The sequence below is a fragment of the Moschus berezovskii genome, chromosome 12 (assembly GCF_049115385.1).
Source record: "Moschus berezovskii isolate FMDL1 chromosome 12, NW_MosBer_1.0, whole genome shotgun sequence".
In the NCBI taxonomy this organism is placed as follows: domain Eukaryota; kingdom Metazoa; phylum Chordata; class Mammalia; order Artiodactyla; family Moschidae; genus Moschus; species Moschus berezovskii.
This window is the reverse complement of record NC_142471.1, coordinates 60160904-60185651: the sequence shown is the minus strand read 5'-3', so window position 1 is coordinate 60185651 and position 24748 is coordinate 60160904. Positions and strand designations below refer to the sequence as shown.

General features: G+C 37.7%; 1 protein-coding gene across 5 annotated transcripts in view; it reads right to left on the bottom strand.

The window, feature by feature from the left end:
* The window catches only part of EXOC6 (exocyst complex component 6), a 193852-nt gene that overhangs the window by 58389 nt on the left and 110715 nt on the right, over nucleotides 1–24748 (bottom strand). For 4 of the 5 annotated variants that reach the window (XR_008685777.2, XM_055425072.2, XM_055425073.2 and 1 more), the window contains exons 18-19: nucleotides 21328–21507; nucleotides 6416–6445 (exon numbers count right to left, since the gene is read on the bottom strand). Coding sequence is in view for 4 of the 5 variants with exons in the window: in XM_055425072.2 (XP_055281047.1) it covers nucleotides 6416–6445; nucleotides 21328–21507 (210 nt within the window). In the remaining variant the exon portion in view is untranslated. The remainder of the gene's footprint in view (nucleotides 1–6415; nucleotides 6446–21327; nucleotides 21508–24748) is intronic. The other variant, XM_055425070.2, reaches the window with a different exon arrangement.

Sequence of the window (24748 nt, the reverse complement as noted above, 5' to 3'; positions counted from 1 at the left end):
CAATTATGAATTCCCTTTCTCCTCTCTTAGGCTTTTCTTCTTTAAACAATTCTCAACCATACCGATATGAGACATAACATAAAGTATTGCTCTTGGGACACACAAACATGCACATTCACACGCACACACACACGCACAGATTAAAAAGAACAGCAGTATCTTAAAGTTGGGAAAAAAATTCTCCAAACTGGGGAAACTTCAGGACACTTGTAATATATGGCACATTTCTATTTCACGCCTTATCCTAACTTCCTTATCCCAACTGTGTGTGTGTGTGTGCTGTCACTTCAGTCGTGTCCGGCTCTTTGCGACCCCATGGACTGTAGCCTGCTTGGCTCCTCTGTCCATGGGATTTTCCAGGCCAGAGTATTGGAGTGGGTTGCCATGCCCTCCTCCAGGGGATCTTCCTGACCCAGGGATCAAACGCACATCTCTTAAGTCTTCTGCACTCGCAGGTGGGTTCTTTACCACTGAGCCACTAGGGGAGCCCCATTCCAACCACAGATCTCATTAAACTTTGGTGGCCTTTTCCTTCTTCTTAAACAATCTTTTGAACATGGCCTTAGATGACATATAGCACTCAGATTTTTAGCTTCCTGCAAATATCATTGCTGCTGTCATGGTAATCCCATGATATCTTCAAACTTCTCTTAACTTTAATAAGCAGAAAGAGAATGCAAGGACAAACAAGACAGTGAAGTCTAGAAGAGGTCAAGGTTTTGAAGCTACTGATTATACCAGAAATCTAGATTAAACACACTTTTGTCCAAGGTAGCATGAAGAGGAAGCGGGTCTGTGCTGTGTAGGAACTGACAGAGATATTTCCTACCTCCTAAATTCACTTGATAACAGCAATTTGGGCAATTAGGTACATGTTTAAATAGGGAAGCAATAAAATATGAAGGCCCTATAACCTTCTCCCTTGGCAAATGTAAGAAATGCAAGAGAAGCTTAAGGCAAGCTGTAAACTTCCACATGTGACTGAATACTATGGTCAAGCCACAGGAATTAAGACTGAAAAACTGAAACATCCAAGAACTGTTATTAAAGCAACAACTCTGTCATAGCAGAGTCAGAGCCTCATTTTTTTTTACATAAGCACCCAGATCAGAGTATTAGGACTATACAAACATTAAAAACTACTATTTCACAACCCCAGTACAACTTAAAATTTGCAAAGAAGTTGTCAGAATCACTAACAAGTTAGAAGAGTATAGACTGTTTCCACATGATCATTAGTAAAATGGACAAATGTCACCCAAGCTGACTCTCTCTTATTAATATATATAGGTAGGAGGCTAAGTAAGTGTTAGTCACTCATAATGTCCGACTGTTTGCAACCCTATGGACTGCAGCCTACCAGGCTTCTCGGTTAATGGAATTCTCCAGGCAAAAATACTGGAGTGAGGAGTCATTCCCTTCTCCAGGGGATCTTCTCTAACCAGAGATCAAACTCAGGTCCCCTGGATTGCAGGCAGATTCTTTACTATCTGAGCCACTGGGGAAGCTCAATATATTATAAACATAGCCATACACATGTAAACATAATACAGGGTAGGCCTTTGTTGTTCAAGGCATTTATATCTAGATTTCGACCTTTTAAGGATGACTCCAAGAGTCCAGTACAAGTAGGGCTTCATTTGCTGAGACTCACATTTAAGTTAGGTACTCTGTGAAATGGGTTGTGAGCAGGGAGGAACTAGTCAGAGACCGAATACAGTCAAAGTCCCAACCTCTCCAAGTCAATCTGGCTTAGCTGTCTTCTGTTAGTTGACATGGATAAAGTAACTCTCGTTAAGATCTATAGTTTTCAACTGTATCTTACAGTGTTTTCTGAAAGAAATTACATGGCACAGCCATATTCTCAAATTCGGGAATTCTCAAAGGTTTGGGGTATACTCATCTAGAATGTTAAGGATTTTTGAACAGGTAATTTCACTGGGCTAAATCCTAGATTGTGGGAATGCAGTTGGGGTAAATACTATTAGTCACTTTCAGTGGAGGGAGTACCTGGAAGAGGAGTTTAAACTATTCAGGGAAATGTATCCTATGAGGGAAGGATACATATTAAAACAGAAACAAAACTCATTATGGGAGGAGGGAGCAAACAAGGTAAGTCATCTACTAAGCACTTTTTTCCTAAAAACAATCTTGCAAATGACATTCAACAATATTCTGAGAGTGAAAAATAAGTCCTTATAGACATCTACCGTAGGTCTTTGTCAACTGCCTCCTCCTTGTTTCCAAACAGACAGGCTTTACATCTCAATGCTATTACCAGCTACCAGACCAATTTTCATTAAAGGCAGAAAGTTTTAGAACAGGACAGCTTCCTTACAATGCCTAGTCTCCTGAATGAAAGAAAAGGAAGTGATTAAACCTTGTTGCATATATATATAATATTCATCTAAACTTGCACTTTTGTTGGGGCTTCACTCTGCAAAGTATAATCTCTTTTATCCTCACCCTTATCCATTCCTGTCTCTTCTATACAGGGAAGAAAAAAAATACAGGTTCTTGAGCATCACCAGATCGTGGCTTGCACAGGAAACTTCTGACTCCAACATCTTTCCCTACCATCTCCTTTCTTTCACTTCAGGGGATCTGACCTCTTTTTCATTTTCTTTATCTGCTCATAATAAACATAATTCCAACTCAAACAATCTCTTATCCACATATTTTAGACTCTTTTCTCCCCCCTTCCTTGGCCTACTTAACTCTGGTGGGGGGGGTGGTATGGGGAGACAACTATCTTCTATTTTTTTCTTTCTATTGTGTAATACAGGTTAAAAGGAAAGATACTATTTGCATTCCTAGAACTTACCCCTATTTGCAAAAACTCAAGTACCCTTACAAACACAAATTCTCTGTTGCCATCTGGTAGTGAAACTGCTAGATGGTATGTTCCAATTTTAGTATATGTGCTGCCGAAGCGAGCACTAGATGGTATGTTTTCATCTGTTTTTGATACTGAATCTTCCTGTTAAAAACGATCCTTTGCTCATAAAGCTTACATCAATTATATAGTCTGTTTCATCTATAGCCATAAGAGAGTGAAGTAAAAGGTTATTTGTAAGTGTGCATATACATGTATGTACTAATACTCTGTGTGTGTATATAGAGTCCACTTTATTTCCATTTATATCTCCTTAATCTGTTACTTACAAGTTAGTCTTGTACTTCTCCCCTAATCCACTGATTTCCTATCAAAATTCTCATGCTAAAAGCCCTTTATTACTAATGCCACTACTTCTTCCAACTATGCCCCCATTAAAACAAAGTCAAAATACTGTTTCCTACAACTTTTGACAGCAGGGAAATATTTAAGTATGCTATGCTATATATACACACATAAGGCTTACAAACTTATGAAATCAAATTTCTCACCAAGATTAGTCAGTATTTAGCAATAGAGACATCAACTTAATACCCAAAAGGATTAAAGTTATAAAATTCAAGTATGTTCACTTTCAACTAAAAAGCAAGATTTTTTGCAATTAACTTCCAACAGTGAAAATCACTTAACTGTTTTATTACATTATGAAAAAGCTTAAGAAAAAACAGAAATTCTATTACTAACGCTGGACCTTGATTGCTTTCAACTTTTCATTTATGTTTTCTGTCAAAGTTCTCTAACTTTCTCCATTGCACTGATATACTGTCAATGGTTTGCTCTTGTTGATTTTTGTGTACTTGTAAGTATCTTATTATAAAGTATGGAAATAAGTATCAAAATGTGTCACAGAAATACCTCGCTTATCACCATAGAAAGAACTATTTCAAATAAGTAACTTCTTTAAAACACTGGACATTCAAGTGCTAAATCTTTCTAAATTATTCACTCACATTTATCTAAAACTGATCTCCAAATCCATCTGTCCTTCTTAAATACAGGACAAGAAACAATCTGAGGTTTTTTTTTTTTGGATAGCAAGGTTAGTATCACTTCTGTATTCTGAATATGCATATGGTCTATCTGCAGGAAATCTGTAAGTAAGCTTAATAGGTACTTAACAACTATTGCATTTATTGAAGTGAATTAAATGAGCAAAAAGGTCAAGTGAAAGCTTGAGGGTCTGTCTCTTCAATAAGTCAAAGTGTTAGTCCTCAGTGTTGGGAATTTGCAAGTGATTTTTGTACTATAGGTTCATTTTAATCACCATTCAACATTTATAGCTGTATCTAGAGAGTGGTGATCTGAGTTATTATATTATCCTTTCAAGAAGGTGTATAAGGAATGAGTAACCATGCAAATATTTCTACTCATCTGACGGTACTGATACCATCTTCAATATATCACATTCACATAGACATTTTCTAAATTACAGTCTGCAAATAACAGACTGTAAACTTTCTCTACAAAACTAGAAAGTATTCTATATTTGACAAATAAACTTCTTGATTCAAAACTTCTGATTTTTACAGTATACTTTTTTTTCTTGGTCACACCACACAGCTTGCAGGATTCTCAGTTCCCCAACCAGAGACTGAACCCAGGGCCTGGCAGTGAAAGCCTGGAATCCTAACCCGTAGGCCACCAGGGAACTCCCTGCAGTATACATTTCATATATACTTTTTAAACATATAAGAAAAATATCTTTATAATAGTCTAGTTAGTCACTATTCCTCTCATATTAACTTTAAAAGTACTTATAAAGCACTTCCTCTATGTAAGACATTGTTTAGGTACTATAAAAGACACCATGATGAGTAGATATAGTTCCTATCAAAATGAGATTAAATTCTGAGTAGAAATAAGGAAAGTCTAAAACCATAGTTTAAGACAAAATATAAATAAGTACCATAAAAGTGGGATAAAGTATCAATGTAAGGTTAAGCAGAATCAGTAAAAGCTTCATGAAAGAATAGCATTAAAGATGGCTCTTGGAAGAGATTTAAAATTTTTACAGTTATAAATGAAGACAAGGTAGAAAACTCAAGCTAGATGCAGGGCAGAGTGAATTTTCCACTTTAAATGCCCAGGTTAAATCATGGTCAGAAATGTATCAGAAAGAGATTGAGGTCATTTATTTGTTAGCCTGTGGAATTTTCACTTAATTCAGTAGATAAGTGAGAGACCTTGAAATTTTTGAATAGAGAAAATGAAATTAAAATGTGCTTTGGAAAGGATTATCTGGCTTTGATATGTAGGATGAATAGAAGTAATGAGAGACTATTGGCAGAGACGAATTAGAAAACAATTACGATAATCAAAATTTGAACTTTGATAACAGAAGTAAGAACAGAAAGGACAAAATGAAGGTTCAGTTCAGTTCAGTCGCTCAGTTGTGTCCGACTCTTTGTGACCCCATGAATCACAGCACGCCAGGCCTCCCTGTCCATCACCAACTCCCGGAGTTCACTCAAACTCATGTCCATAGAGTCGGTGATGCCATCCAGCCATCTCATTCTCTGTCGTCCCCTTCTCCTCCTGCCCCCAATCCAGCATCAGAGTCTTTTAAAGTGAGTCAACTCTTCGCATGAGGTGGCCAAAGTATTGGAGTTTCAGCCTCAGCATCAGTCCTTCCAATGAACACCCAGGACTGATCTCCTTTAGAATGGACTGGTTGGATCTCCTTGCAGTCCAAGGGACTCTCAAGAGTCTTCTCCAACACCACAGTTAGGAACATTTAAATTTCAAATGCTAGATGATATTTTTTCAAAAATAAGAATATTTTTCAATATATATACTCAGACAGCATTTGAGTTCTTATTTCGGCTCTTAAGAGCTTGTAACTGGAGGTGAAAAGGAAGAACAAATACAATAAAAAGCAAAATATGACAAAGCCACTAAAAGAGAGTAGATGCTGAGGAAGGCAATGAATATTGGGCTTGGTGAAAAAGAAACATTTGAATTGGGTCATGAGCTATACTGTGTTATGCACTGAGATTTCTACAAGTAGAGTCTGGGATAAGTGTTGTAGAGAAAAAGTATTCAGGAAAAGCACAAGTAATCTTACAAACAAACATAACAACTAATATGTTTTGAGTGTTCATTTTATGCCAGGCATTTTTCTGAACATTTCAAGTATACTACCTAATTTAACCCTCACAAAAATCTCTATAGCATATATTCTTATTGAACTATTGAACTCATTTGCAGATAAGGAAAGTATCTCAAGCATGGCCTGTCATGCCTGAGATGACCACAGAGAGATATCCCCAAAGCACTGTGCTCACCTCAGATGCACCATAATGTTCACTTTCACAATCAAGTCCCAGAGAATCTTGATTGCTTCACCAAAACAACTAGTTATTATCTTCAAACTTTGGCTTCCACAAAAACTACAAGTGTATCAAGAACACTGCCAAAACAATTAAAATTTTCCATAAGCACCTAAGCAGAGAAAAATAAGCCTGCAGGAAGTTCATTATTTTCTAATTCGCATGCTAGCTTGAGCTTGTATCTACTTACCGACATGGCTGCATGATCACTGCTGTTAGTCTGAGAAGGAAGTCAAACAGGCAATCATAAAAAAGGAAAATGTATTCCAATATCAACAGAAGTGGTGTTTAAAGCAGTAAAAAACTACACCATACACAAGCCAGTTGACTCTCAGTTGTTGTTACAATTTGAAACTCAAAATCTATTTATTAGTGACATCTGAATATTTGATCTAGCCTGAACTGAAGGTGGCCCTGCATATGGGAAGTTACCCTTTTTACCAAACACACAAGGAGTAAAGGAAAAAACACAAGCAGAAATGGAAGAAGACATTTAACTAGCCAGGTAGATTACTGTAATTACCCACAGTAAGTAGTGGGTTGGCAGCTGTGTTATCCAGACAATTCATTCTTCTGGAAGACTGGACTAGACTCTAGGTAACCTCTAGGTCCTTTCTAGATTTAACTTCCAAAAAAATTTTTGTTTGGATTAGCAAAATCCCATCACAACAGTTATTTTATTCAACTATTTTTTCCCCAAATCTTTCAAATTGTGTAAGAGGTATATAATTGTATGTGAGATATAAAAGTCATAAGCCAAGATGAAATTTAGCTAAAATTCTGTAATGTAGTCAATAAAGGTCAGTCAACAACATTTAACATATGAACATGAACACCATGTAAGTCATAGGACTTGTGACGCTTCCATCACTGTTCATATTATACAATTTTTATGTTACAGTCAATAAGTCATCAGATCAACATTATTCATTATTATTATATATTTAAAGATTAATATTGAAATAAGAAAAAGTAATTTGTTAGCATATATGTATACAATAAATATATGGTCATGTTTTCACTTGATAAGAAAAGTACTAAAATGTATTCAAAGCTGCTTATGTAACAATTTAAAAACTATAATTTTTGTATTTTTAATATAATTCTTTCCAGTATCACATAAAAGAAAGGATGATTAAAGCCTGTGATTGTACTGCTGCTGCTGCTGCTAAGTCACTTCAGTCGTGTCCGACTCAAAGTTCTCCTCTGTAGTTTCCAGTGAAGTCAAAGGACATGTACATCTCTATATTTAATTCAGGGAAAAAGTATGAACCAAAGGACCAAGAACATAAAAGAGCAACACTAAAAAAGAAAATAAGGTGCCAAAATGAACAAATCTAAGTTTAAGTTAAGACTTTACACCTGTGTGACACTTAATAATAAATTTTATATATGGGGACCTTAGAGGTGATCTCATCCAATCATTTTATTTCAAAGAGAAGGAAAGAAGTTGTTCAAAATCAAGACAGTAGACTAAGTCAATGTGTTTGTTTCCCACTGATCCTGAGACACAATTGATACAAGAGGCACAGAATTACAAAACAGGAATAGAATGTTTAACAACACAGAAAACGAAGGCATGTGGAGGAATTCATTAAGGGATAACTTCTAGAAGAAAGAAAACAGATTTTTTTTTTAATGTTTATTTATTTATTTTGGCCATGTCACAAGACATGTGGGATCTTAATTCCCCAATCAGGGATCAAACGTGTGCCCCCTGCATTGGAAGTGCAGAGTCTTAACACCTTGACCACCAGGGAAGTCACCGAGAAAACAGACTAAACAGAGAAGAGAAAGCAACTGCCCATTACATGCTACCAGAGGAACTACAGTGGAGTTGGGAGCCAGCTGTGTATTAGAGGTCCAGTTGTGCATATGAGAGAGCACAGATACCAGAAATGCAACGGGAAACAGGGTAGGTAACTAAAGATGTCTACAACAACAGTGCCAGTGATCCCCTAACTACAGAGCACAAGCATTTTTCCATAGTGAGAGAAACTTTAGAGGGAGAGGTGAGACTCCTGCTGTAGGTAGGAAAAAAAAGAAAGAGAGCAGGAGGGAGGAAGGGGGTGTTGTGACAATGGAAAGAGGGGCAGTGATGGCTACACAATTTGTGGAGCTCAGTGCAAAATGAAAATGTGGGGTCCCTTGTCTAAAAATCGGTAAGAATTTCAAGATGCCAGCAAAGCACCAAAGCACATGCAGAACCCTTCTAAACTCAGCACCATGTGCCATAGCACATGTTACACATCCATCAAGTCAGCCCGTAAGCAAGGAAACCACAATCGCACGGACAGCTCTATACATGCTCACTCTAAGTTTAAGAATCCTAGGCAAAGTGCCTCCCAAATTAAAAAAATTTCCAGTCAGATTCCTAACTAAGAGGGGAAAAAAAAATCTATCAAAAAATAGGGTATTTATACAGTAGCAGAGTAAATGCAAATCAGTGTTTCAGGCATTCTTTGTTAAAAGAGAATGAGAAAAACAAAGAAAGAAAAAACCTATTCGACGGTAATATAGATAATTCAAGAAACAGAAAATATCTTTTAAAAAAAGCCTCCAGGGACTTCCCTGGTGGTCCAGTGGCTAAGGCACTGTGTTCCCAATTCAGGGGGTTCAGTCCCTGGTCAGGGAACCAGAGCCCACATGCCGCAACTAAAGAGGCCGCAACAGCCAATTAAATTAATTAATTAAAAAAAAACAACCTCTAATACCTCAGGGAAATTTGAAAGATAATATATACATTTTTTAAAAAGAGAGAACAGTATTCTATGAGAAAAGAACAATTTTAAAACACAGTGACTCCTTAAAAATTAAAATACAACTAATAAAATATTCTCTAGATGGACTGAAATAAAATTGAGAAATCCTCCCAAAACAGAGAGCAAAAAAAGAGATAGGAAATGAAGGAAAAGATAAACGATAAAGAAGATCAGTCCAGGAACTCTAACATCTAGTTAATGAGAGTCCAAGAAAGAGAGAACAGAAAAGTGGAGGGGAAAAAATTATCTAAAAAATAATAAAAGAGAAGTTTCCTGTGCTGAACTTCCCCTTTGACAGAAAGGGGTCATTGAATAAAGAGCTAAGTAAATGAAATAATAGCTTACATCTCCACACATTATCATGATATTTTAGAATATTAAAGAATAAAAAATAGATCCTAAAACCTGGATGCCAAAAGACAATGGAGGAATGCAACAAAAATTGTCAGAGAAAAACTATTCAACCTAGAATTACTAAACTATCAATCAAACACAAGGACAGAGAAGGTATTTCATGATATGCAAGGACTTAAATAGGATAAAGTTACTGTGGCAGTTTAGCAAAACCAACCAGTAAAGCACTAAAAACATGTGAAATCCATGAAACAGTTTCCAACTCTGGAGATCAGAGAAAGAAAGTCCCAGGTAAACAGCTATACAGCAATTCTAGACAGCAACTGGTACAAAGCAGAGACAGAGGCCTCTGTAGCAGTCAGAAAACATCAGACGAAGAACTGACAGAGTGAAGGGTAGGGAGGCTAATGTCTTTATCTTACGAAGTGAATTAAGATACTGACTGAAGAAAAGGAACAAAAAAGAGGAGTGTAACTATTTTATATAAAGAAACGATAAACATAAGAAATAAAACATCACACTGAAGAAAAAGGACGAAGTGAGAAGTTGCTATTGAATACACATGCCTTATCTTTCATAGCAGGGACTCACAAGACATTCTCTTCTTAAGATAATTACCAGAAGAAATGAAGACATATGGTGAAATGGTAGTCTGGGACTGGGGGAGATGGGAAGGCTATTTTCCATCCCAAAGTCTCCTGGGATACCTGACTTAATACTATGTGTACATATTAACTGAAGCAAATTTTAAAAATAACCTTTATTTTTAAAATATTTTTTAAAAAACAACCTTCATTTTTAGTTCTGTGAAATGAAACATATTAATTAGCAAATTAATTCAGAGTCTGAATGATTTGTCAACTTACATAAGGTTGGTTAATTGGAATAATCAGGCCTAGACTGTGAATCTCACGATTTTCAATATAGTACTGCACCTCCAGAAAAAAATTCATAAGAAGAGTATGGTTTTAAAAGTTAGATACTATCCATTTCTATCTAAATCATGCACCTTCATTCACCGTATATATATATATACATACATATATATATATATATACTTATTTCTCACTTACAGAAAGCATAATGTTTTTTTAACTATTTATGGAAATTAAAAGTGCAAATTAAAAAGTTAATGGCACCAGGTTCGTCATTTACACATATCCCTTAGTGGTTGTAAATCAATAAAACATCTTTATTTTAACAAACACATCACTAGCATATATGAAAGAAAGAAATGGTAATTATTGTTTCCAGCAGATCACTGCTGCGTCTTTAGGTGGTACTGTATTCACAGTAAAAGATTACTGAGTTCCACTTGGCAGTCATGAATTACTAAATAACTGCAAGCTGCTCAACAATATCTTGTATTTATAGACTTGTAAGTGGTGAATGAATGCTGAATGCTTTTAAAAATTTAACACTGAATGGTTTTAAAATTCAAAATTGAATGGTTTTCAAATTTTCTAGCTAATATAAAATCTTATTTAAAAAACACAAAGCTTGTTTATAAGTTAGGCTTAAAAATAAGCGTTACAAATGCATTAGAAAAACTTGCCTTGTAGAACACATGTCAAAATGTTAACAGTAATTTTTCTTTTAAAAGATAACAGAAGATAACTTTTTTAAAATTTTTTCTATACTGAGCAATAGTTTTCAACTGTCAGGAAAAAATTATCAGAAACAAGAAAGTTCACTTACACATTTGAAACAGTAAACATTGCTGATTTCAAAAGTACTGATTTGGGGATAAAGTAATAATTATATCATACAATAATCACACTTCACTGACATTAGCCAGCATCTGACCATCAGCCACTGTAAGCACTGCAGTCAAGCTGTAACAACTATTCAAATAAATATAATTTATAATGAGTATCTTTATTAATGAAGAAGTTTTTAAAATGGCTATATAATGCAAAAGACAGAACTCAAAACTATAATACAAGCCAAAAATACAGGCAAAAGTACAAGAAAAAAAACTGTAATGATATTGAAATAAAACTAATACTATAAGGCCTTAAAACAACAGAGGAAGAAAGGAAAAGGAAAGATAAAATATTTATTAATAGGGGCTACTTTATGTCAAGCACCCTGCCAGCCAACTATTCTACACATGATTTTTTTTATTTCACCCTCTGATAGTGCTACGGGTGACTGTGTTGAAACTGAACCAATACTTTGGCCACCTGATGCGAAGAGCTGACTCATTTGAAAAGACCCTGATGCTGCGAGAGATTGAGGGCAGGAGGAGAAGGGGACGACAGAGGATGAAATGGTTGGACTGTAACACCAACTCAATGGACATGAGTTTGGGTGGGTTCCTGGAGTTGGTGATGGACAGGGAAGCTGCGGTTCATGGGGTCGCAAAGAGTCGAACACGACTGAGCAACTGAACTCAATGGAACTGAACTGAAGTCCTATGGGGAAAAAGGATTATGTCTATTTTGCAGAAGTAAAGGCTGTCTGAGGAGGCCTTACAAATAGCTGTGAAAAGAAGAGAAGCGAAGAGCAAAGGAGAAAAGGAAAGATATAAGCATCTGAATGCAGAGTTCCCAAGAATAGCAAGGAGAGATAAGAAAGCCTTCCTCAGTGATCAATGCAAAGAAATAGAGGAAAACAACAGAATAGGAAAAACAAGAGATCTCTTCAAGAAAATTAGAGATTCAAGGGAACTTTTCATGCAAAGATGGGCTCGATAAAGGACAGAAATGGTATGGACCTAACAGAAACAGAAGATATTAAGAAGAGGTGGCAAAAATACACAGAAGAACTGTACAAAAAAGATCTTCACGACCAAGATAATGACGATAACGTGATCAATGACCTAGAGCCAGACATCTTGGAATGTGAAGTCAAATGGGCCTTAAAAAGCATCACTACGAACAAAGCTAGTGGAGGTGATAGAATTCCAGTTGAGCTATTTCAAATCTTGAAAGATGATGCTGTGAAAGTGCTGCACTCAATATGCCAGAAAATTTGGAAAACTCAGCAGTGGCCATAGGACTGGAAAAGGTCAGTCTTCATTCCAATCCCAAAGAAAGGGAATGCCAAAGAATGCTCAAACTACCGCACAATTGCACTCATCTCACACGCTAGTGAAGTCATGCTCAAAATTCTCCAAGCCAGGCTTCAGCAATATGTGAACTGTGAACTCCCAGATGTTCAAGCACGTTTTAGAAAAGGCAGAGGCACCAGAGAATAAATTGCCAACATCCGCTGGATCATGGAGAAAGCGAGAGAGTTCCAGAAAAACATCTATTTCTGCTTGATTGACTATGCCAAAGCCTTTGACTGTGTGGATCACAATAAACTGTGGAAAATTCTGAAAGAGATGGGCATACCAGACCACCTGACCTGCCTCTTGAGAAACCTGTATGCAGGTCAGGAAGCAACAGTCAGAACTGTACATGGAACAACAGACTGGTTCCAGATAGGAAAAGGAGTACGTCAAGGTTGTATATTGTCACCTTGCTTATTAAACTTATATGCAGAGTACATCATGAGGAATGCTGGGCTGGAAGAAGCACGAGCTGGAATCAAGATTGCTGGGAGAAATATCAATAACCTCAGATATGCAGATGACACCACCCTATGGCAGAAAGGGAAGAGGAACTAAAAAGCCTCTTGATGAAAGTAAAAGAGGAGAGTGAAAAGGTTGGCTTGAAGCTCAACATTCAGAAAACAAAGATCATGGCCTCTGGTCCCATCACTTCATGGGAAATAGATGGGGTAACAGTGGAAAGTGTCAGACTTTATTTTTTGGGGCTCCAAAATCACTGCGGATGCTGACTTCAGCCATGAAATTAAAAGACACTTACTCCTTGGAAGGAAAGTTATGACCAACCTAGACAGCATATTAAAAAGCAGAGACATTCCTTTGCCAACAAAGTCCCATCTAGTCAAGGCTATGGTTTTTCCAGTGGTCATGTATGGATGTGAGAGTTAGACTGTGAAGAAAGCTGAGCACCGAAGAATTGATGCTTTTGAACTGTGGTGTTGGAGAAGACTCTTGAGAGTCCCTTGGACTGCAAGGAGATCCAACCAGTCCATTCTAAAGGAGATCGATCCTGGGTGTTCATTGGAAGGACTGATGCTAAAGCTGAAACTCCAATACTTCGGCCACCTCATGCGAAGAGCTGACTCACTGGAAAAGAGTCTGATGCTAGGAAGGATTGGGGGCAGGAGGAGAAGGGGACGACAGAGAATGAGATGGCTGGATGGCATCACCAACTTGATGGACATGAGTTTGAGTGAACTCCGGGATTTAGTGACGGACAGGTAGGCCTGGCATGCTGTGATTCACGGGGTCGCAAAGAGTCGGACACGACTGAGCGACTGAACTGAACTGAAAGAAGTTAAGAGAAGTTAAGCAACTTGTCAGGATTCCACAGCCAGGAAGTTAAAAATCTCAGGTTCAAACATAAGTCCTTCTAATTCTAAAGACCACCCTGTGCTCTCTTCCCTTCATCACTCTGGTCCCTAAGAACAGTAACATATAAGTGGGCTTAACTCTGAGTCATTAAATGGTAAGTTTCCTGAAGACAGGTAATATATTTAGCAGGGTAGTTTAACATTCTGGGTATGGGGAAATACCTGTCATTATTATTAATACTGCTTTTTAAGTTACTGTTAATTCCTGTGGCCAGCAGAGAGCCTGGCTTCTCTGCTACAGCACAGGGAAATGCAGATGAGGAGATAATCTAACATGGAAGCAAGGCAACTCTTTACTTTTCATCCTCTGCATGGACTTGCTGGCTGACTCTTAAGAGAAACAGGTGAGCAAAGTAATATACCAGTTCTCTCACCCATTCAATCATAGAGACTGGAGGCATTTAAAGTAGACATTATTGGTGACCTTCCAAATTCTACAGCTTCCTACCACAACCACAGTGTAGTAGAAAAGAGAAAAACAATAAAGTTCTTTCTCTGGGCTCCATCAAAAACCATTATCACCCATTAAGTTCTATTGTTCTCATACCCTGTGAGAAGAGAACAAAATCCTATCAGGTGGATTATAACTTCTCTACAATCAATGAAACCTTTACTAGGCAATGTGGTCAGCAACTACAAGTCATGACTCTCTTTGATGGGGAAAATAATTTTTTGCAATAATCATAGGGACTGACAAAAAGTAAATATGCAGTGAAGTTAAGAATGGAGCTTTTAAACTGACAATCTTAGGTACATTTTAGGGATGGGGCGAGACAGTTATCTTTATCCTACAGGATCTACTTGTCTGTCCAATTATTTGTAATACTGGCCAATACTTGCACTATTTGAAAGAGTGACCCTCGGTTTCACAGCTCACGTTGACTCTAACTCATGGCACTGTTTATTAACCCTGTCAAAATTAAGAATCATGGAGCCAGAGCCAGCTCCCCCACATAATTTTTCATGGATAACTAATTCTACCTAAGCTGGTTGACTTGGGACTGACTGATTGTGATGAACAAATACCTTCTGAAGATTCTTTTAGTTTGAAAGAGTCCAAAACTGGGCCCTCTCTCTATCTGGGTCCAAAGGTAACCTGAAGATGAGGAATTATTTTTAGCTTAAAACATTTAAAGTAAAATGGTGGCTTATACATTGCCATATATTGCTTAGAAAAATAATGCATTTAATAACATTGTTCTTTGCTTGAAAGAACACAAACTAACTGAATATTTTATACAATTTCAGAGTTTCAGAGAATTAATACACTCAGCCATAATAATCAATCTTGCTAAAATTTACCGTAGTCAACAATTTAATATTTTGGCTTGGGAATTATGCTTTCAGTTCATCCCTTGAATAAGAATATACTGTTATTAGTACCATTTTTTCTTTTCCTAACTGTAAACCATAATTTTATTTAGTCATGTCCTATATATTGCTGTTGTTGAATCTGTTGGTCTACATTTTATAAAAGTGAACTTTCCTTGCAGAAAAATCCATGTTAGATTACATAAAAATCCAAAATGGCACACACTCACCTAAAACTATACAAAATATTGTAATAGAACAGGTTAGTGATAGGAGTCTGTCATTCTCAATATCAGCAGAGTATGTCCTATGAAAAAGCAGGATTTTCCCTCTAGATGTCAGCCACCTGAGGTAAGGCATTTACCTCAAACATTTCTAATATATAATCTCTCTTAATCTTACCTGAGCTAGGCACAAAATCCTTACCCATCTCATGTCAACCTGTGAAGAAACATGATGTGTATCTGTGTATATATGCACACATGAGCAATGTGTTCACTTCTGAGAACTGGTTTTGGCTGGAAGCACAGAGATATATACTGACAAGGTGAATTCAAATTAATTCAATAATTATTTAATGCATACTTTTTTGAAATTGCTGTAATAAGGTTGAGTTGCTCAGTCCTGTCAGATTCTTTGTGACCTCATGGACTGTAGCCCACCAGCTTCTCTGTCTATGGGATTTGCCAGGCAAGAATACTGGAGTGGGTTGCCATTCCCTTTCCCAGGGGATCTTCCTAACCCAGTGATTGAACCCAAGTCTTCCACATTGCAGGCAGATCCTTTACCAACTGAGCTACTAGGGAGGTGGTATTAAAATTATATATATAGTTTCCTTTGCTGTGCAGAAGCTTTTGATTTTAATTAGGTCCCATTTGTTTATTTTTGCTTTTATTTCCAATATTCTGGGAGGTGGGTCATGGAGGATCCTGCTGTGATTTATGTCGGAGAGTGTTTTGCCTACGTTCTCCTCTAGGAGTTTTATAGTTTCTGGTCTTACATTTAGCTCTCTAATCCATTTTGAATTTATTTTTGTGTATGGTGTTAGGAAGTGTTCTAGTTTCATTCTTTTATAGGTGGCTGACCAGTTTTCCCAGCACCACTTGTTAAAGAGACTGTCTTTTCTCCATTTTATATTCTTGCCTAAACTATAAGTAAGGTGAAAAGACAGCCTTCAGAATGGGAGAAAATAATAGCGAATGAAGCAATGGATAAAGGATTAATCTCCAAAATATACAAGCAGCTCCTACAGCTCAATTCCAGAAAAATAAATGACCCCATCAAAAAATGGGCCAAAGAACTAAACAGACATTTCTCCAAAGAAGACATAAAGATGGCTAACAAATACATGAAAAAATGCTCAACATCCCTCATAATCAGAGAGATGCAAATCAAAACCACAATGAGATACCATTTCACACCAGTCAGAATGGCAGCTATCCAAAAGTCTACATGCAATAAATGCTGGAGAGGATGTGGAGAGAAAGGAACCCTCTTACACTGTTGGTGGGAATGCAAACTAGTACAGCCACTATGGAGAACAGTGTGGAGATTCCTCAAAAAACTGGAAATAGAACTGCCATATGATCCAGCAATCGCACTCCTGGGCATACACACTGAGGAAACCAGAATTGAAAGAGACACATGTACTCCAATGTTCACTGCAGCACTGTTTATAATAGCCAGGACATGGAAGCAACCTAGATGTCCATCTGCAGACGAATGGATAAGAAAGCTTTGGTACATATACACAATGGAGTATTATTCAGCCATTAAAAAGAATACATTTGAATCAGTTCTAATGAGGTGGATGAAACTGGAGCCTATTATACAGAGTGAAGTAAGCCAGAAAGAGAAACACCAATACAGTATACTAACGCATATATATGGAATTTAGATGCAAATGATAACCCTGTATACGAGACAGCAAAAGAGACACAGATGTATAGAAAAGTCTTTGGGACTCTATGGGAGAGGGCGAGGGTGGGATGATTTGGGAGAATGGCATTGAAACACGTATGTTGTCATATGTGAAACGAATCACTAGTTCAGGGTCAATGCATGTTATAGGATGCTTGGGGCTGGCATGCGGGGATGACCCAGAGGGAGGATAAAGGGAGGAGGGAGGTGGGAGGGGGGTTCAGGAGGGGGAACTTATGTAAACCCGGGGCGAATTCATGTCAATGTATGGCAAAACCAACCAATATAATATTGTAAAATAATTTGCCTCCAATAAAAAATAAATTAATTACCAAAAAAAAACCTCAATATTCAGAAAGCTAAAAATAAAATAAAATAAAATAATATATATAATACACAGGTTCCCTTTTTCAACTCAAGAACAATAGTGAGGAATATAGTATCAACCCTGGGTAAGCTTCTAAAAGCTCTTTGGCACAGATCCACTATAAAAATCTCTTTAAGAAATTCTTCTATTTTTAAGAAATATCTTCCTTCAAATATTCTAACTGGCCCTTTGATAGAGAAAGAAATGGGGAGAATAACATCTTTTTTTCTTTTCATTTTAAACAAGGAGATGGTTAGAGGAAGCTGGGTAGGCTTCAGATTTAACTTTTTTGTGTCCACCTATATCTTATTATGATATTAAAAAGGTCAAAATTTCTTCCTACTTTTTTTGTACAAAACTATTCCATTCACATTTTAACAGTAGTTCTGTTAGTTTAGAGTATACCTAATAAGAAAATGTAGATCACAATAAACTGTGGAAACTTCTGAAAGAGATGGGAATACCAGACCACCTGACCTGCCTCTTGAGAAACCTATATGCAGGTCAGAAAGCAACAGTTAGAACTGGACACAGAACAACAGATTGGTTCCAAATAGGAAAAGGAGTACATCAAGGCTGTATATTGTCATCCTGCTTATTTACCTTATATGCAGAGTACATCATGAGAAACGCTGGGCTGGAAGAAGCACAAGCTGGAATCAAGATAGCCAGGAGAAATATCAATAACCTCAGATATGCAGATGACACCACCCTATGGGAGACAGTGAAGAGGCACTAAAAAGCCTCTTGATGAAAGTGAAAGAGGAGAGTGAAAAAGTTGGCTTAAAGCTCAACATTCAGAAAACTAAGATCATGGCATCCAATCCTATCACTTCATGGCCAATAGATGGGGAAACATTGGAAACAGTGACAGACTTTATTTTGGGGGACTCCAAAATCACTGCAGATGGTGACTGCAGCCATGAAATTAAAAGATGCTTACTCCTTGGAAGGAAAGTTATGACCAACCTAGATAGCATACTAAAAAGCAGAGCTATTACTTTGACAACAAAGGTACGTCTAGTCAAGGCTATTCAAGGCTAGTCAAGGTTTTTCCAGTGGTCATGTATGGATGTGAGAGTTGGACTGTGAAGAAAGCTGATCGCCGAAGAATGGATGCTTTTGAATCGTGGTGCTGGAGAAGACTCTTGAGAGTCCCTTGGACTGCAAGAAGATCCAATCAGTCCATCCTAAAGGAGATCAATCCTGGGTATTCATTGGAAGGACTGGTGCTGAGGCTGAAACTCCAATACTTTGGCCACCTCCTGTGAAGAGTTGACTCACTGGAAAAACCCTGATGCTGGGAGGGATTGAGGGCAGGAGGAGAAGGGGACGACAGAGACTGAGATGGCTGGATGGCATCACCAACTCGATGCATATGAGTTTGAGTGAACTCCGGGAGTTGGTTATGGACAGGGAGGCCTGGCGTGTTGTGGTTCATGGGGTCGCAAAGAGTCAGACACGACTGAGCGACTGAACTGAACTGAATGAGAAAATGTGCACCCCACCATCATCTGTTTGGTCTTGCCTTTCTTTTTTTTTCTTTAGTAGTTCCACTAGTCTTGTGGGATCTTAGTTCCTCAACCAGTGATTGAACCAGGCCCCTGGCAGCAAAAGCATGGACTCTTAACCACTGGATTGCCAGGGAATTCCCTTTGCATCCCTCATAGGAAGAATCCAGTATTTCAGCCTACTCACACTCAAATGTCCCTGTCATATCTTCTTAAGAAACATTTCATCAACAGATTATTCAAGACGTAAATGTACTATGACTACATAATAGGATGGAGCAATGCTCCTATTTTACTTTTAGTCTCTGGTCTACAAATATCCAATAATTTCTTGGCCTTTTCTAAAAGAAAAGTCACGGATCATATTGAAGTAGTTTCATGAAAACTACTTCTATCAGAGTTTATTTCCAGTTAAGAATATGTTGTCAGTTTCAGGGCTTTGTTTTGGCTTTGGTGGGGAGTGAGTTGTAAGTTATCTGGCTTAAAAAGTAAAACAAATTAACATTTCAAACAATTCACTAAAGAGGTATCATGACTCCTGATTTCAAACTATACTACAAAGCCACAGTAATCAAAACATGGCATTGGTATAAAAACAGACACACAGAACAGTGGAGCAAAATAGAGAGTCCAGAAATAAACCCACACATACATGGACAACTAATTTACAGTAAAGAAGCCAAGAACATACAATGGGGAAAGGAGAATCTCTTCAATAAATGGAGCTGGGGAAACTGGGCAGCCACATGCAAAAATATGAAACTAGACCACTATCATATACTATACATAAAAATTAACTCAAATCGATTAAAAACTTGAAATTGGACTTCCCTGGTGATACAGTGGATGGAAGTCTGTCTGCCAATGCCGGGGACACAAGTTTGATCTCTAGCGGGAAGATTCCATATGCCACAGAGCAACTACAGCCTGTACACCACAACTACTGAGCCCACACCTAGATCCCATGAGCCACAACTACTGAGCCCGTGTGTTGCAACTACTAAAGTCCGAGTGCCTAGAGCCTATGCTCCACAACAAGAGAAGCCACCTCAATGAGAAGCCTGCATACCACAAGGAAGAGTAGCCCCCACTCATGGCCACTAGAGAAAGCCCATGAGTAGCAACAAAGACCCAGCACAACAAAAAATATATAAATAAAAAAGCTTAAAAATACTTGAAATTATAAATTTCCTATAAGAAAACATAGGAGGTAACCTCCCTGACATTGGTCTTAGCCATGTTTTTTTAGATCTGACTCCAAAGGTAAGAGAAATGAAAGCAAAAATAAACAAATGGGACTCCATGAAACTAAAAAACGTTTTCTGCATGGTGAAGGAAACCATCAACAAATGAAAAGGCAACCCACCAAATAGGAAGAGATTTTTGCAAATCATATACAATAGCAGTTAATATCCAAGGTGTATAATGAACTCACATAATTCAACAACAAAAAACCAAACAACTCAAAAACTGGGGAGAAGATCTGAAGAGCCATTTTTCTAAAGCCATTTTGCTGGCCACACAGATGGCCAGCAGGTACATGAAAAGATGTTCAACATCACTAACCATGAGGAAAATGCAAATCAAAACTTCAATGAGATATCACCTCACATCTGTTAGAATGGCTATTAGTTAAAAAAAAAAAAACAGAAATAATAAGTATTGGAGAGAATGTGGAGAAAAGGGAACCCTCATATGCTGTTGGTAAGAATGTAAACTGGTATGGAAAACAATATGAAGATTCCTCAAAAAATTAAGAGTAGAACTGCCATATGATCTAGCTGTTTCAGTTGTGTATATTTATTTGAAAAAAAGGAAAAATATTAATTTGAAAGTATATGCACCACTATGATCACTGAAGCATAATTTACAATAGCCAAGATATGAGAACAATGTAAGTGTCCATGAATGGATAATGAAAATGTGCCATATATATATATACACACACAACAGAATGCTACATAGCTATAAAAAAAGGAAGGAAATCTTGCCATTTGTGACAACATGGATGGGCCAGAAGGGTATTATGCTAAGTGAAATAAGTCAGATTGAGAAAGACAAACACCATAGAATTTCACTTTTATGTAGACTCAAACAAAACAAAACAAACTCATAGATACATAGAACAGATTGATGGCTACCAGAGGGTTAGGAGCTGGGGGAGGGTGAAGTAAATGGTAACTAGATTAATGACAGTGGTCACTGTAGTGGTTCACAAATACCAATTTATAATGTTATACACCTGAAACTTATATGATGTTATATACCAATTTTTACTCAATAAAAAACATAGCTAAATTAACATTTTTCACAAACTGATTTACAGAAAAGGAAATATTCAAGCTAGGAAATGGTTTAAACAAGTAAGCCTCCAACTAAAACTGAATTCTAAAATATATTTTAGTAAGCAAAATTATAACATTTTTTTGAAATTTTTTATACTTACAGGCAAATGAGTAAACACTTGAAAGATGCTTCTCAAAAAATTAATAAGATCCATTAAATAACCACTAGCTCTTCCATCTGGCTCAGACATTGTCCAGTCATAATCAGCAAGCTGAACAAATTCATCAATTTTTTGATTAAGCTTGGTATATATTTCTCCCTCTGCTGCATGTCGGGCATCCTGACAAGATACAACAAAACAAAAAGTAAAAAACAAGTTACAGAATCAGGTAAAAAAAACAAGTTTTCTTAAAATTCCAAATTTTATTTTTTATATTTCTTTGGTTTAATATTTTAAACGTTTATTCAAAATCCAACAAAACTGTTGGATTTCTGGTTGAAAGTACTCTATTTGACATCACTTTCCCCCCCCAACCTCACTTTAACCTTTTTTGTCATTATTTGGTAGTATAACTTATTTAGTTATCAATTCTGAACTGTTCTCACAGCTCTACGACCCTTGTTAGAAACAGAAACGGAAAACAAAAGTTGTCAAGAATGCAGATGACTTCTATCCACTGACTCACTGAGGGAAATTAAGCTGGACTATCATATAAGAAATGAAATCATTACTGGTGTTTTGAGTAGAAGAGAGCCCCCCCAACAATGCTCTCAAAACAGTTAACTTCTCAAAAGAAAAGAAATGGAGTGACAAAAAAATAAAAGCTGAGTAAGAATACTCAAACATTTTTTGATCCATTAAAGCAACAGGAAAACTAGCAAAAATTGTCAAAAATCAATTTTTCCAGAGGTCTGGAAATTAATTCAAAACCTGCAGCAATTCAAGCAGCATCTACTCATGAAAAACTGCTGAATTGGTATGGAAACAAGCTCTGTGATGTTTTCATGTGCCCTTTTTCACTTTTCCTCCTTAGCTCCAGGTTCACAGTACCCTTGAAATCAATATCCCACAGTCAGTCGGTCAGTTCAGTCGCTCAGTCATATCCGACTCTTTGCGACCTCATGAACTGCAGCACGCCAGGCCTCCCTGTTCATCACCAGCTCCCGGAGTTCACTCAAACTCATGTCCATTGAGTCAGTGACACCATCCAACCATCTCATCCTCTGTTGTCTCCTTCTCCTCCTGCCCTCAATCTTTCCCACCATCAGGGTCTTTTCAAATAGGTCAGCTCTTCGCATCATGTGGCCAAAGTATTGGAGTCTCAGCTTCAACATCAGTCCTTCCAATGAACACCCAGGACGGATCTCCTTTAGGATGGACTGGTTGGATCTCCTTGCACTCCAAGGGACTCTCAAGAGTCTTCTCCAACACCACAGTTCAAAAGCATCAATTCTTCGGCGATCAGCTTTCTTCACAGTCCAACTCTCAGATCCATACATGACCACTGGAAAAACCATAGCCTTGACTAGACGGACCTTTGTTGGCAAAGTAATGTCTCTGCTTTTTAATATGCTGTCTAGGTAGGTCATAACTTTCCTCCCAAGGAGTAAGAGTCTTTTAATTTCATGGCTGCAATCACCATCTGCAGTGATTTTGGAGCCCAGAAAAATACAGTCTGACACTGTTTCCACTGTTTCCCTGTCTATTTGCCATGAAGTGATGGGACCAGATGCTATGATCTTAGTTTTCTGAATGTTGAGCTTTAAGCCAACTTTTTCACTCTCCTCTTTTACTTTCATCAAGACGTCCTTTAGTTCTTCTTCACTTCCTGCCATAAGGGTGTTGTCATCTGCATATCTGAGGTTACTGATATTTCTCCCGGCAATCTTGATTCCAGCTTGTGCTTCTTCCAGCCCAGAGTTTCTCATGATGTACTCTGCATATAAGTAGGGTGACAATATACAGCCTTGACGTACTCTTTTTCCTATTTGGAACCAGTCTGTTGTTCCATGTCCAGTTCTAACTGTTGCTTCCTGACCTGCATACAGGTTTCTCAAGAGGCTGGTCAGGTGGTCTGGTATTCCCATCTCTTTCAGAATTTTCCACAGTTTATTGTGATCCACAAAGTCAAAGGCTTTGGCATAGTCAATAAAGCAGAAATAGATGTTTTTCTGGAATTCTCTTGCTTTTTCGATGATCCAGCGGATGTTGGCAATTTGATCTCTGGTTCCTCTGCTTTTTCTAAAACCAGCTTGAACATCTGGAAGTTCACAGTTCACGGATTGCTGAAGCCTGGCTTGGAGAATTTTAAACATTACTTTACTACCGTGTGAGATGAGTGCAATTGTGCAGCAGTTTGAACATTCCTTGGCATTGCCTTTCTTTGGGATTGGAATGAAAACTGACCTTTTCTAGTCCTGTGGCCACTGCTGAGTTTTCCAAATTTGCTGGCATATTGAGTGCAGCACTTTCACAGCATCGTCTTTCAGGATTTGAAATAGCTCAACTGGAATTCCATCACCTCCACTAGCTTTGTTCATACTGATGCATCCTAAGGCCCACTTTACTTCACATTCCAAGATGTCTGGCTCTAAGGGAGTGATCACACCATCAAGATTATCTGGGTCATGAAGATCTTTTTTGTACAGTTCTTCTGTGTATTCTTGCCACCTCTTAATATCTTCTGTTTCTGTTAGGTCCATACCATTTCTGTCTTTTATTGAGCCCATCTTTGCATGAAATGTTCCCTTGGTATCTCTCATTTTCTTGAAGAGGTCTCTAGTCTTTCCCATTCTATTGTTTTCCTCTATTTGTTTGCACTGATCACCGAGGAAGGCTTTCTTACCTCTCCTTGTTATTCTTTGGAACTCTTTCCTTTTCTCCTTTGCTTTTCGCTTCTCTTCTCTTCACAGCTATTTTTAAGGCCTCCTCAGACAGCCATTTTGCTTTTAGGCATTTCTTTTTCTTGGGGATGGTCTTGATTCCTGTCTCCTATACAATGTCACAAACCTCCATCCATAGTTCATCAGACACTCTATCAGATCTAATCCCTTAAATCTATTTCTCATTTCCACTGTATAGTCATAAGGGATTTGATTTAGTTCATAACTGAAAAGTCTAGTGGTTTTCTCCACTTTCTTCAATTTCACTCTGAATTTGGCAATAAGGAGTTCATGATCTGAGCCACAGTCAGCTCTCAGTCTTGTTTTTGCTGACTGTATAGAGCTTCTCCATCTTTGGCTTCAAGGAATATAATCAATCTCATTTCGGTGTCGACCATCTGGTGATGTCCATGTGTAGAGTCTTCTCTTGTGTTGTTGGAAGAGGGTGTTTGCTATGACCAGTGCATTCTCTTGGCAGAACTCTGCTAGCCTTTGCCCTGCTTCATTCTATACTCCAAGGCCAAATTTGCCTGTTACTCCAGGTGTTTCTTGACTTCCTACTTCTGCATTCCAGTCCCCTATAATTAAAAGGACATCTTTTTGAGGTGTTAGTTCTAAAAGGTCTTGGAGGTCTTCATAGAACTGTTCAACTTCAGCTTCTTCAGCATTCCTGGTCGGGGCATAGGCTTCGATTACCA